This window comes from Podarcis bocagei, assembly GCF_964188305.1.
Source record: "Podarcis bocagei genome assembly, chromosome: 2".
Taxonomy (NCBI): domain Eukaryota; kingdom Metazoa; phylum Chordata; class Lepidosauria; order Squamata; family Lacertidae; genus Podarcis; species Podarcis bocagei.
In genome coordinates, this window is record NC_138126.1 from 15,832,291 (window position 1) to 15,846,976 (window position 14,686).

Sequence of the window (14,686 nt, forward strand, 5' to 3'; positions counted from 1 at the left end):
AGAGGGGGGTGCCGTCGTTCAGCTTCAGCATCCAGGAAGCAAAATTCCTTGGCAAATTCCAAAGCATCTCTTACAGTCAAAGGGATGCAGAAGTAGGACTGGCCCCAGGTATGCCTAGGATGGGACAGCAATTGGTACCCGCTTCCTGCAAAATCAATCAATCAATCAATCAATCAATGTTGACTTGATTTATTGCTCAAGATCACAGCAGAGGGTTGTTCGTTTTCTGGGAGCTGGAGATCATGTAACAGATGTTTGAACTACGACCTGGAAATAAAAGCCCCAATTTAAATCTCAGGATAAAGTAAAGGTAAAGGGATCCCTAACCATTAGGTCCAATCGTGGCCGACTCTGGGGTTGTGGCGCTCATCTCACTTTATTGGCCGAGGGAGCCGGCGTACAGCTTCCGGGTCATGTGGCCAGCATGACTAAGCCGCTTCTGGCAAACCAGAGCAGCGCACAGAAACGCCATTTACCTTCCCGCTGGAGAGGTACCTATTTATCTACTTGTACTTTGACGTGCTTTCGAACTGCTAGGTTGGCAGGAGCAGGGACCGAGCAACGGGAGCTCACCCCGTCGCGGGGATTCGAACCGACGACCTTCTGATCGGCAAGTCCTAGGCTCTGTGGTTTAACCCACCGTGCCACCCGCATCCCAAAAATCTCAGGATAGGGGTGAGCTAAATGTAATTTGGGCAGTTCATAGACAGATTTTTGTGTTGGATTTTTGGGGCGTGGGGTGGGGGAATAGCAGCCAAAGCATGCACACACCCCATGCCAAATAAAGTACTGTGGGGCAGAGGGAAGGGGTTTCAAAATGTTTGGTACGTTTCTGCCCTGAGGGTAACTTTGGGAGACAGGGTGATATTAGGACAATGACATTAAGGAGTTAATCCCACCTTCCCCCCAGCACTGCCATCCTGATCCAAATTGGCAGGTGCAGGCAACAACACTCATTTTTTAAAAATTGTAGGAGACCCAGTTGTAGGTCTGCCATGCTGATATCTACTTGAATGCTCAGTGGCCTCACAAGCAACCCATGGTCTGTCTTCTTCTTAAGCTTCGTTTACAGGGTTGTTGTAAGGATTACAGAGGAAATGGGTGAAACCAAACTAAGTCAATCTTGAGGGTACAAGTCAGCGAATTCATCCATCGATCTCAGTCAGTCTCCTCTGAGTGTGACTAACAATGGATATTGGCCATTGGACATAGATTGCCTGGCTGTTTTTATTTAGGCAATTTATAAGCTGCCCTTCTGCAAAAGGACTTTCAGTGTGGTATACAATTTAAAGCATAAGTCACAAAAACCAAACAACATTTGTTGCTTCCAGACAGCCTCTTTAGTAGGCATTCCTCCTGATCTGTTTGCAAGATTAGACAACGTGGGCTATTTAATGAGCATTCCCCATCAAAGCAAGTGTTATCCCACACTTTCTTGTATTTTCCCCATCTTTTTCCTTATTACAAAACATCTGTTCTTTTGGGGGAAGCCAGGTCTCTGTGCAGGACCTGCCAATCAACTACGATTGCGCAATCTGAATTTACCAGTACCTTGGAAGTCGAACAGAATTCGTTCCGGAAGTCTGTTCGACTTCCAAAACGTTCAGAAACCAAAGTGTGACTTCTGATTGGCTGCAGGAAACTCCTGCAGCCAATTGGAAGCCGCTGTTCGGCTTCTGAAAATCATTCGAAAACCGGAACACTCACTTCTGGGTTTCAGTAGTTCAGGAACTGATCGGGAGCCAAGGCATTCGAGATCCAAGGTACGACTGTATGTGATTGGATCCCATGTACAAATAGCAGCCACCCAGAATAAGGTTACTAGATGTCCCCGTTTCCCGGGGACAGTCCCCAGATTTACAAATTTTGTCAGTTTCCTGACAAAATCCATCTTATTTAGTAGGAAATTGAAAAGTGTCCCCGGATTCATTGAGAAGAATCTGGTAACCTTAGCCCAGAAGCATCCCAAGTCATAGTTATCTGTAGCAACAGGGAACTTAGTATTTGCATCACACTTTTCCTAAATCAGGGGTCTGCAACCCGCGGCTCTGGAGCCGCATGTGGCTCTTTTACACCTTTGCTGCGACTCCGGGGCGGATACTAGCGAGGGGAGGAGGCGCATTGTGCGCCCCGACACTCCCCATTGTGGCGGGCACTGTACTGGCTGTGACGTCGCATGGGGGCGGTGCGTGCGTTAGTCACGCACCATCCCGACGTCACCTTCCCACCCGCCCGCCCGCTACATTGTAAGGGGCATGTACGCTGGTCACTGCATTGAAAGGGGGCATGTACGCTGGTCACTGTTTTGAAGGGGAGTGAAGAACACACACACACAAAAAGGTAACTTGTTGATTTAACATTTATTTCTATTATGAGGAGTAATTCTGAGGGGTGAAACAAAGAAATAATAGTAAAAAGTGACAAAAAAGTTATTTTTATAATGACGAGTTTTGCAGCTCCCAGTTGTTGTTTTTTTGGAAATGGGTCCAAGTGGCTCTTTTTGTCTTAAAGGTTGCAGACCCCTGTCCTAAATGTTGCTATTTCCTTTCCTTCCAGGGCTGTGTGGCTTTTGAGGATGTGGCTGTGTATTTCACAGAAAGTGAGTGGTCTCTATTGGATACACATGAAAAGGCTTTGTACCGGGACGTCATGCAGGAAAATTATGGGCATGTTGCCTCTTTAGGTAAGTGCCCTTTTTCTCAACTTTTGATAAGAAATGTAATTCTCTTCCCTCCCCTCCACCCCTTTTATTCAGAAATTCATTTCAACACACACTTCTGATGGTGTGGGACTTGCTCTAAGGAGAGAGGTACTCGTATCTTGTAGCATAGAAAACAATTTATTATAATGTGTCTGGTATTAGTACAGTGGTACCTCAGGTTACATACGCTTCAGGTTACAGACTCCGCTAACCCAGAAATAGTACCTCAGGTTAAGAACTTTGCTTCAGGATGAAACAGAAATTGTGCAGCAGTGGCGCAGCAGCAGAGGAGGCCCCATTAGCTAAAGTGGTGCTTCAGGTTAAGAACAGTTTCACGATAAAAACGGACCTCCAGAACGAATTAAGTTCTTAACCTGAGGTACCACTGTACTCAGTTCCTAACACTGAAAAGATATCTTTTGGTGGTGGATGAGCTCTTAGTTGCTTTTTTTTTTACTTTTACTTTTCTTATTTGCATTTGTTAATGTTTTGAAATTCAATCAAAACAATTTTGGGGGGGGGAAACACATAAAAGACAATCATTAAAATAATAAACTGTAATATAAAAAATATCTACTAAGATACAGTTCATAAAAAACAATGGAAGCTTTATATACAGGCTCGTTGAGTGAACTTGCCCTGTGCCGACTTCAAATCCTTAATTCCCCGCAATTTCTTCTTCTTTATTTTTTCGTCAGTTTTTATATGGAAGTATTTGGTAGCCAGTTGAGTCATGCCAAAATTGGTGTTATATGTTCTGACTATCATGCTCTGGGCAGCCCCACATATTACTCGAGTTTCTTCTGTTCCCTGGACAGGTTTTCGAGTTGTCAAACCCAACTTGATCTCCCAGCTTGAGCAAGAGGAAGACCCATGGATCCCAGACCAGCCAATTGTGGAGGAAAAGGAGATCATTTTGGAGCCTGACACAGGTGGGGAAGCTGAGACACCACCCCAATACACATTGAATCCAGTATAAAGGGACCCCTGACTGTTAGGTCCAGTCACGGATGACTCTGGGGTTGCGGCGCTCACCTCGCTTTACTGGCCGAGGGAGCCGGCATTTGTCCGCAGACAGCTTCCGGGTCATGTGGCCAGCATGACTAATCCGCTTCTGGCGAACCAGAGCAGTGCGCAGAAACACCGTTTACCTTCCCACCGGAGTGGAACCTATTTATCTACTTGCACTTTGACGTGCTTTCGAACTGCTAGGTTGGCAGGAGCAGGGACTGAGCAAGAGGAGCTCAACCGCCAACCTTCTGATCGGCAAGCCCTAGGCTCTGTGGTTTAGACCAGTGTTTTTCAACCTTTTTTTGGGCAAAGGCACACTTGTTTCATGGAAACACCACCATTAGAAAATGTTAAGAAATTTAATTCTGTGCCTGTATTGACTATATATAAAGTAATTCTCTTGAATAGGAATCAAATAAACACAAAGAAAGTATTTTATAATTACTTTATTATGAAATAGTAAGTAAACAGAAATATGAAAAATTATAAAATACTTTATTCAGTGTGCAACCTGGGCCTGTTTGGCTGAACACAAAGCCGATATTCTGGCTGGAATCGAAGAAAGACACACACGTAGCTCTTCGTCAACAGCTCTCAGTCTCTCTCTGTATTTAGTTTTTATAGCAATCGTGCTTGAAAAGCTCATCTCACACAGATGTGTAGTGGAAAATGGGAGCAATGTCAAAATAGCTTTGTTTGCCAGAAGGGGGAACTCCTTGGCAGTATCCAACCAAAAACTGTCCAAAGGTAGATCAGCAAATCTTAGCTTGAAACCAAGATTTTGTCTCAGTTCAGTTACTTCCTCCTGCTCCTGTAAAGTCATGTCCTTTCCACCAACTGATGCTGAGCTATAAGGGTCCCTAACCCAGTCAAGGCATTCAGTGAAGACTGAAGAGAAATAAAATGACAACTTCTCCGGTCCTCCTGGTGACTTGAGTCACGACGTCTTCTTCTCTCCGCTGCTGCGCACACTGTGCTCGGGCGGGAAGGAAGTCAGAAGATGCTGTCCTACTGTGATAGGTCCAGGCTGGAGTCTGGACCAATCACAGCCCGGACATCAGAAAAGTGGAGGGTGTCCCCCTGAGGAGCGCCAATCGGTGCCCCTGCTGGCCGAGGGTGGGGTCAAAAACCCCACACACATCCCATACCCAGGACACAGTCCGGCGCCCGCCTAGTGGGCAAAAAAATGATTTTTTTTTAAAAAAAAATCTTTCGAATTTTTCAATTTTTCCCACGGCACACCAGGCAACATCTCGCGGCACACTAGTGTGCCTCGGAACAGTGGTTGAAAAACACTGGTTTAGACCACAGCGCCACCCGCGTCCCTGAATCCAGTATACATTGGGCTAAACTCTGGAACACAATTTTGGGTTCTGCTCCTGTCTAGAGTGATGAAATGTCCCTCTTAACCATACTCTTTCTCACATATTTCCTGTGAACCAGAGATTCCTGATGTGATAATAAAGCTGGAAGAAGAAGAAGAAGAAGAAGAAGAAGAAGAAGAAGAAGAGAAGCAGTGGCAAAAGTCCTTCCCAGGTACTGCCAGATCAGGTGAGGGGTGGAAATTAGGACCAAGAGGATGGCCAGACGGTACGTTGCTTTAACAAGATACAAATAATAAAGAGGATGCAAGATGAACAAACAGGGACGCAGTTAGCGCTGTGGGTTAAACCACAGAGCCTAGGACTTGCCAATCAGAAGGTCGGCGGTTTGAATCCCTGTGACAGGGTGAGCTCCTGTTGCTCGGTCCCTGCTCCTGCCAACCTAGCAGTTCAAAAGCACGTCAAAGTGCAAGTAGATAAATACGTACTGCTTCGGCGGGAAGGTAAACTGAATTTCCGTGCGCTGCTTTGGTTCACCAGAAGCGGCTTAGTTATGCTGGCCACATGACCCGGAAGCTGTACGCCAGCTCCCTCAGCCAATAAAGCGAGATGAGCGCCGCAACCCCAGAATCGGTCACGACTGGACCTAATGGTCAGGGGTCTCTTTACCTTTAAGATGAACAAACACCTGTGAAAGCCAATAATAATAATAATAATAATGCAACCACAATAAGAAATATCCTTAAAAAATAATAAAATAGTGAGCGTTAAAAAACAAAAATAAATCTGGAGGACCACAAATAGTTATGGTAAGATAGCAATTGCATCCATCCTCCAAAGGCCAAATTGGAAAGTTTTGATGACCTTCTGCTACAGCGTTGAGAAGGGGGAAGATGAACTTCCCTAGGCAGCTTACAACCAGATTACAAATCAGGGGAGGGATCTGATAAGTCAAATGATAAGTAACTCTTGAACGAAAACTATTGCGTTGCAGGGGGGCTCGACTAGATGACCCTCAGGGTCCCTTCCAACTCTACAGTTCTATTCTGATTCTCTAGTTGTGCTCTACATCTGAGGTAGGCTGTTGGAATATTGCACCTGAACGCTTCGTTTTACCTCTCCTTTCCCTACCCCCTTTGATTCAGGATTTCCCGACCTCATGATAAAGCAGGAACAGGAAGAGGAGCCCTGCGTCCCAGAACACCCAGGAGCTGACAAAAATGTGAATGCTGCTGCAGATCAGTCAGGTGTGGTAATAATAATAATAATAATAATAATAATAATAATAATAATAATAATAATAATAATAATAATAATAATAATAATTTATTATTTGTACCCCGCCCATCTGGCTGGGTTTCCCCAGCCAATCTGGGCAGCTTCCATAGAAACCAAAAAACACTAAAATATCATACATTAAAAACTTCCCTGAACAGGGCTGCCTTCAGATGTCTTCTAAATGTCAGGAAGTTGTTTATCGCTTTGACATCTGATGGGAGGGCGTTCCACAGGGCGGGCGCCACTACCGAAAAGGCCCTCTGCCTGGTTCCCTGTAGCTTTGCTTCTCGCAATGAGGGAACCGCCAGAAGGCCCTCGGCACTGGACCTCAGCATCCGGGCAGAACGATGGGGGTGGAGACGCCCCTTCAGGTATACTGGTAACAGTTCATCTGATTTGGGGTTCACCACCAAGTCTCCATGATCTTTAATTTTAAAGGGTTTAGGTGGGCATTTCTCCCCAGGGCCCTCTCTCCTGTTCTGCAGGGGTACAAGGCGATCGTGGGAACACAGCAAGCTTCTCCCTGATCCTAACTCAGATCAGATCAGTGTTTTCTCCTCCGACCAGCAGTAGTTCTTCAGGGGCACAGCCGGGATTCTTTTTCAGACCTATTGGGGATGACTGGGACTGTACCTGAGAACTTTCTGCATAAAGACTGGGATGGTACAGTCCCTTTCGCACCAGGCCGTCCTGGGTCCTTGCAACCTGGAGCTGTCCGGATGTTTCAGCCGCTGCCAGCACGACTGTCCTGGCCGGAGCTTGGCCTAGGAACCCAACCTGATCTAAAAGTCTTAAAAGTCACGGCCGCCAGACTTTTATATGCACAAAAATGGAAGGGCACGTCATTACTAACAATGGAAGAATGGCTGTTAAAACTGACGGACTTAGCTGAGATGGCGAAGCTGATGTGTTTGATCAGAGAAAAGGCACTTAAAAACAAAATTATTAGAAATTTCAACACAGTAATTTTAACAAAAATACATCATCCACATTGGTTTCCCCCCTCCATTTCCCTCCCCCCTCCCCCTAAACAAAAAACCCAACCTCCCCCAACCCCCGGACTTCCCTCAACTCCTTTCTCTGGTTTCTCAACACATCTTTCTGTCTGCATGTTATAAAATTGTAAAGATCCTCAAATTATCCATCTATATATTACAATAAAGAGTTTGTGAATGTTTACAGTGGTGCCTCGCAAGACGAAAATAATCCGTTCCGCGAGTCTCTTCGTCTAGCGGTTTTTTCATCTTGCGAAGCAACCCTATTAGCGGATTAGCGGATTAGCGCTATTAGCGGTTTAGCGGCTATTAAAGGCTTAGCGGCTAAAAGGCTATTAGCGGCTTAGAAAAAGGGGGGGGGAACGAAAAAATTGCAAGACTCGCAAGACGTTTTCGTCTTGCGAAGCAAGCCCATAGGGAAATTCGTCTTGCGAAGCGCATCGAAAAACGGAAAACCCTTTCGTCTAGCGGGTTTTTCGTCTTGCGAGGCATTCGTCTTGCGGGGCACCACTTTATTCAAAACCTGCCACAGAGTCCAGTTCATTTTGTTGCTTCTTCAAATATTTCATAAAAGGTTCCCATTCATCTTTAAAATCACAGTTATCCTCGTCACGTAGTCTGTGTGTCAGTTTTGCCAATTCCGCATAGTCCATCAGTTTTTCTTGCCACCGTTCTTTCGTCGGGATTTCCTCATTCTTCCATCCTTGTGCTATTAAGAATCTTGCTGCCGTTGTTGCGTACAGAGAGAAAAGGCACTTTTGTTAAAGACTGGAAAAGTCTCTTAGACTTTTTGTGTGAAAAAGACAATGAGGATTGAAGATAATGTTTGTTTATAGAAAGTTAGAAAGTGGCTTTGTTGGGTGTTATATTCGATTGAACAAAGTGAATATTATTTTTACATAGCGGACAGATGCAGAATAAGAAGTTATTTATTTTCTATATCTTATTCTCCTATCTTTCTCTTTTACCCTCTTTTCTACTTTTTAAATTTTCTTTCTTTTTCTTTCTCCCCCCCCCCTTTATGATTTTATTGTATCTAGATAAAAGTCTTGGTTTGTTTTTTTAAAAAGGGAGAAGATAATAAGATTTGTATTTTTCTCTGTAAGCCTTAATAAAATTTATTTTAAAAAATAAAAAATTATGAAACCTTCTCTGATCTCCTTCCTCCTAAACAGGATTTCCTGGTATAATAATAAAGCTGGAACTGAAAGGAGAGACCTGGGCCCAAGATTTCCAAGAAACTGAGGAAAGGGCAACTGTTTCAGGTGAGGCAAACCACAGTGCCAACAGCAGGAAACAGGAAGAAGCTTGGCAGGAAGCTAGTCTCCACTTGCCAAATAAAAAGAGGGTGCCTGGGACACGAAGAAAAGGCTAAAGCAGGGGTAGGCAACCTAAGGCCTGGGGGCGAGATGCGGCCCAATCGCCTTCTCAGTCCAGCTTGCGGATGGTCTGGGAATCAGCATGTTTTTACATGAGTAGAATGTGTGCTTTTATTTAAAATGCATCTCTATGCATTTTACGAAAAATTCGCTAGACAAAAAAACTCGCGGAATGAATTAATTTCGTCTTGCGAGGCACCACTGTATGCACAATACAACATGCAAATAAAATAACATTCAACATTCATTAAAATAATATAGAATATTATTAAATATCAGCATTTCAAATGAAACAGAAATCCACTCTTAACAGTTACAATGAGTAATTTCTAAACTCCAATCAATAAAAGGCAGCAAACCACAGTGCACAACATAATTCAATGCAAAATGAGAAACAGAGACTGGAGAAGGTGGGGCAACGCAGGTGGAAAGAGGCCTTGCCTGGTGAAGCCTCTCCCCTCACAGTCTCCCCATTCTTCCCACATTTAAAAGGGCTTTGGGTGCCAATCAGCCAAAGGCCTGGTTGAAGAGGAACATTTCCGCCTGGCCCCCAAAGGTGTATAATGAAGGTGCCAGGTGAGCCTCCTTGGGGAGAGAATTCCACCTTCTTTTTGTCTTGGAAGTTCCAGTCAAACTGCACTGGCAGCATCGATCAAAGTGAGGATCCCTTCTGGTTCTCTCTAAAGATCTGCTCATAAGGTGTAGAAAAGCTGTACAGAAATGCTCTCTGTAACCATTACTGTTTGGTCAGGTTCGGGGCTTCATTTCAGCTGGAACTCGCCAGAACTTGGTTCCGGCTTCTCTCAGTTGAGCGCCATTGCCATTAATAGTATCTCGGGTTAAGAACTTTGCTTCAGGATGAGAACAGAAATCATGCGGCGGTGGCGCAGCGGCAGCGGGAGGTCCCATTAGCTAAATGGTTAAGAACAGTTTCAGGTTAAGAACGGACCTCCAGAACGAATTAAGTTCTTAACCTGAGGTACCACTGTATAAGTAAACAAGGGAGGTGTTCATGGTGAGTTCCGGTACCTCTTTTCCTATAAAAATAGCACTGGTCTGATTGTCCCTTATGGAAGCCAAATTACATATCTTTATCAAGTAAACAAAACAGTGAATTGCCACATGTTTTTGGTTGATGACTTCTTTCCTCAGGAGACAAACTAAGGCAATATATCTCTTACTGCTATCACAATTCTCTGTTTATCTGAACAGGCAATGGGTACATGAAAGAGGAAGGCTCCATCCCACCAGAAAGTGCTCATCAAGTGGCAACGGATGAGACACTCTTGGGAACTGCCAAGGAGAGAATCTTCCAGTATCCAAAGAAGGCCGAGGTCTCTGTGAAAGAAGGCCAAGCAGGGAGGCACCAAGGAAATGCCTCTGGAAAGAGAGTGGGAAAGACTTTATCTCATGGGGGAAGTGGCATCAATGAAACCAAACTCCAAAAGAGAATCCATAAGTCTGGGAGAATGCTTAAAAAAGGAGAGGAACCATATAAATACCTAGATGACGATAAGAGATCTGGTTGGAGATATTACCTGAAGACCCATGGGAAGAGCCACGCAGGAGAGAAACTATATACATGCTTAGTCTGTGGGAAAAGATTCTTTCGGAGATCTCATCTTATTAGACACAAGCTAAATCATACAGGGGAGAAACCATATACGTGTTCAGTCTGCGGGAAAAGCTTCAATCAGAGATCCCATCTTATTAGCCATGAAAGGACCCATACAGGGGAAAAACCGTACCCATGCTCTGTCTGTGGTAAAAACCTGAGTCGTAAGGCACTCCTTATAAGACATGAGAGAATTCATACGGGAGAGAAGCCTTACAAGTGCTCTGAGTGTGGTAAAAGCTTCTGTCAGAGCTCTGGGCTTGTTGCGCACAAGATCACCCACACAGGAGAGAAACCATATGCATGTTCAGTCTGTGGGAAAAGCTTTAGTCGCAAAGCAAGCCTTATCAGACATGAGAGAATTCATATGGGAGAGAAACCATATACATGTCCAGTCTGTGGCAAAAACTTCAGCCAGTGCTCCGGCCTCCTTCAGCATGAAAGAATTCATACAGGAGAGATCCCGTATAAGTGTTCTATCTGCGGGAAAAGTTTCAGTCGTAAAGACTGCCTTCTGGGACACAAGGGAACCCATACGGGAGAAAAACTATATTCATGCTCCATCTGTGGGAAAAGCTTCAATTGGAAAAGTTACCTGGCTGTCCATGAGAGAAGCCATAATGAAGAAAAGTCGTATATATGTGCAATCTGTGGGAAAAGCTTCAACCAAAGATCCAATCTTCTTAGCCATGAAAAAACTCATACACAAGAAAAAACGTACACGTGTTCTATCTGTGGTAAAAGCTTCATTCACAAAGTAAGCCTTATTAGACATGAACGAGTCCATACTGGAGAGACACCCTATAAATGTTCGGTATGTGGGAAAGGTTGCAGCGGGAGAACTAATCTTATTTCACACGAAAGAACTCACACGGAAGAAAGGCCTTATGCCTGCTCATTCTGTGGTAAAAGTTTCAAGCAAAGATCCAACCTCACAAGCCACGAAAGAATTCACACTGGAGAAACTCCCTTTATGTGCTCGGTCTGTGGTAAAAGCTTCAGCTGTAAAGCAAATCTTCTTGGACACATGAGAACGCACACAGGGGAGAAACCGTATTCGTGCTCAGTTTGCGGGAAAAGCTTTGGTAACAAATCACAAGTGGTCATACACGAGAGGATTCATACGGGGGAAAAACCATACACCTGCTCAGTCTGTGGGAAAAGATTCAAACATAGAACGAGCTACACCGAACACCAAAAAATCCACACGCAGGAGAAACCGTACACATGCTCAGTCTGTAGCAGAAGCTTCAGTCGTAAGGAGCACCTGATTATTCATGGGAGAATCCACACTGGAGAGAAGCCATATTCATGCTCAGTCTGTGAGAAGAGTTTCAAGCAAAAGTCAAGCCTTACTTCCCATGAGAGAAGCCACACAGGAGAGAAACCACATACATGCTCAGTCTGCGGTAAAAGTTTCAATCGACGATCAAACCTTATTCATCATGAGAGAATTCACACAGGAGAAAAACCACACCAATGCACCGTCTGTGATAAAAGTTTCCGGAGTAAAGCATACCTGAGGAGACATGAGAAAATCCATGCGAGATAAAGCAATCAATATGGGAGATGGGGTGGCGATATGGGGAGTGAAAATTGAAGTTGGTAAAAGATGGTTAAATAGAAATTATATATATATATGTAACTCCAAACCACAGTATAGCACTATAGGAATGATTCTGCGTGGCCGGCAAAAAGAGTTTGGAAAATTACACTTTGTTTTTTTACTGTCCACAGTTACTTGATTCGCCCAAGGCAAGAACGGTTAGCTCTTAACTATGTCCTTAGCATAATATTAACTATGATTTTTAGGGAGATCGTAAACCACAGTTTGGTCAGCTTGTTTCCCTGAACCAGTTAAGATTAACCACAGTTTACTCAGGTTCAAATTTCACCTCGGCTGAAAATGGAAGGAAAGCTTCCCAGATTTTCCCTGTGGCTGCTCCAGAGGAGAGGAGTGGGGGAAGCAGTGAGCCCCAAAGTTTGTGCACGTTAACTATAGTTTGGCATTATGTGTGACACAGGCCAGAGAATATAAGAGCTCCAGCTGTGGCAAAAATATCAGTCGCATCCTGCCTCTTTGGCAACAACTTGGCGCATTAGCTCTAGAGCAAATACAAAAAAATGTCAAGGTTTGCAACAAATCTCATAACCGTATCTCATGTTCCTTAAATCTCATTTATCTCAAAACCGTATCTCATGTTCCATAAATAAAAAGCAAATATTAGGACAAAGAGGAAAAATCAGGATGAAGACAAAGGCATATGCTGAAATGATATAAACCATATTAAATAATGAAATTTCCCCCAAAGAGATCTGTAGTACTGTGCCTACAGTGTAATTGTACATACATTTCAGAACTGATAATATTTGTGGTCCACGAACTGTTTCAGTTCCGTAACAGCAAAACTTCTATTTGATGTATGCACCCTTCTAGTAACAAATCCTGCTTCTTGCCCTGTTTATTAACACTGAATTCTCGAAGCTTTTTATTTTAGCTATAAAATATTCTGATGTAGGATTTATAAAACAGCATTGTTTTGTTTTACTTTGACTAAATCTATCTTGGAGTCTCTTATGTAACTTATTAAATAAAGTGCTTGACAGTTATGTATTTTGTGATCTAGCCACTGTGGAACCTGCATAGATTCATAGAATTGTAGAGTTGGAAGGGACCTCGAGGGTCATCTAGTCCAACCCCCTGCAGTGCAGGAATCTTGGCTGAAGAATCTATGATAGAGGATCATCTAACCTCTGCTTAAAAACCTCCAAGGAAGGAGAGCCCACCACTGTCAGAAAGTTCTTCCTGGCATTTAGTTGGAATCTCCTTTCTTGCTCCTTGAATCCACCGGTATGCAGGAGAAAATAAGCTATCTCCATCTTCCAGTGACAGCCCTTTTAATCTTTAGGTCCTATCTCCTCTCAGTCGTCTCTTATTCAGGCTAAGCAGCCCCAAGTCCCTCAACCGTTCCTCTTGACCTGATCATTTGTGGATTGCATACCCTCCAACATTTCTCCTTTGAAAATAGGGACGTCCCATTCCATAGTGATAATTCTACTTTTTATACCCTACACGTCTGACTGGGTTCATAGAATCATAGAGTTGGAAGAGACCACAAGGGCCATCGAGTCCAACCCCCTGCCAAGCAGGAAACACCATCAGAGCACTCCTGACATATGGTTGTCAAGCCTCTGCTTAAAGACCTCCAAAGTAGGAGACTCCACCACACTCCTTGGCAGCAAATTCCACTGTCGAACAGCTCTTACTGTCAGGAAGTTCTTCCTAATGTTTAGGTTGCCCCACTCTGGGCGGCTTCCAACATATATAAAAACATAATAAAACATTAAACGTTTAAAAAAGCCTTCCCTATACAGGACTGCCTTCAGATGGCTCAGGGTCAGATAACTCCATACCCTTCAACATTTCTCCAATGAAAATAGGGACATCCTAAGGAAAAGTAGAGGGACGCAGGTGGCTCTGTGGGTTAAACCAGAGCCTAGGACTTGCCAATCAGCGCTTCGAATCCCTGCAACGAGGTGAGCTCCCGTTGCTCGGTCCCTGCTCCTGCCAACCCAGCAGTTTGAAAGCATGTCAAAGTGCAAGTAGATAAATAGGTACCGCTCCGGCGGAAAGGTAAATGGTGTTTCTGTGCACTGCTCTGGTTCGCCAGAAGAGGCTTAGTCATGCTGGCCACATGACCCGGAAGCTCCCTCAGCCAATAAAGCGAGATGAGCGCGCAACCCCAGAGTCGGTCACAACTGGACCTGGTGGTCAGGGGTCCCTTTATCTTTACCTTTAAGGAAAAGTGGGACATTCTGGGATCAAATCAGAAACCGGGACAACTTCTCTAAATCAGGGACGTCCCTGGAAAATAAGGGCACTTGGAGTAAGGTTACCAGATTTTTTTCAATGAATCCGGGGACACTTTTCAACTTCCTACTAAATAGATGGATTTTGTCAGGAAACTGATTTGTAAATACGGGGACTGTCCCCGGGAAACGGGGACGTCTGGTAACCTTAACTTGAAGGGTCTGGGATTCTCCCTCCCCTTCATCTATGCTAATGAAGACACAGAACTAGATGGTATTTTTGGTTCAGCTACTAAGGTAAAAAGCTCACTGGAAGGACAGATCGTGAAGCTGAGGCTCCAATACTTTGGCCACCTCATGAGAAGAGAAGACTCCCTGGAAAAGACCCTGATGTTGGGAAAGATGGAGGGCACAAGGAGAAGGGGACGACAGAGGACGAGATGGTGGGACAGTGTTCTCGAAGCTGCCAGCATGAGTTTGACCAAACTGCGGGAGGCAGTGGAAGACAGGAGTGCCTGGCGTGCTCTGGTCCATGGGGTCACGAAGAGTCGGACACGACTAAACAACTAAACAAC

At 44.3% G+C, this 14,686-nt stretch overlaps 1 protein-coding gene across 6 annotated transcripts in view; it reads left to right on the forward strand.

Moving 5' to 3' along the window:
- Positions 1-12,076, forward strand: part of LOC308580397 (uncharacterized protein) — a 24,509-nt gene extending 12,433 nt beyond the window's left edge. For 4 of the 6 annotated variants that reach the window (XM_081181943.1, XM_081181944.1, XM_081181942.1 and 1 more), the window contains 6 exons: positions 2,557-2,683; positions 3,520-3,633; positions 5,156-5,263; positions 6,180-6,281; positions 8,483-8,572; positions 9,899-12,076. In XM_081181943.1, coding sequence (XP_081038069.1) covers positions 2,557-2,683; positions 3,520-3,633; positions 5,156-5,263; positions 6,180-6,281; positions 8,483-8,572; positions 9,899-11,853 — 2,496 coding nt within the window. In that variant the 3' untranslated portion in view covers positions 11,854-12,076. The remainder of the gene's footprint in view (positions 1-2,556; positions 2,684-3,519; positions 3,634-5,155; positions 5,264-6,179; positions 6,282-8,482; positions 8,573-9,898) is intronic. The other 2 variants (XM_081181940.1, XM_081181941.1) reach the window with 2 other exon arrangements.
- Positions 12,077-14,686: the final 2,610 nt, after the last annotated feature.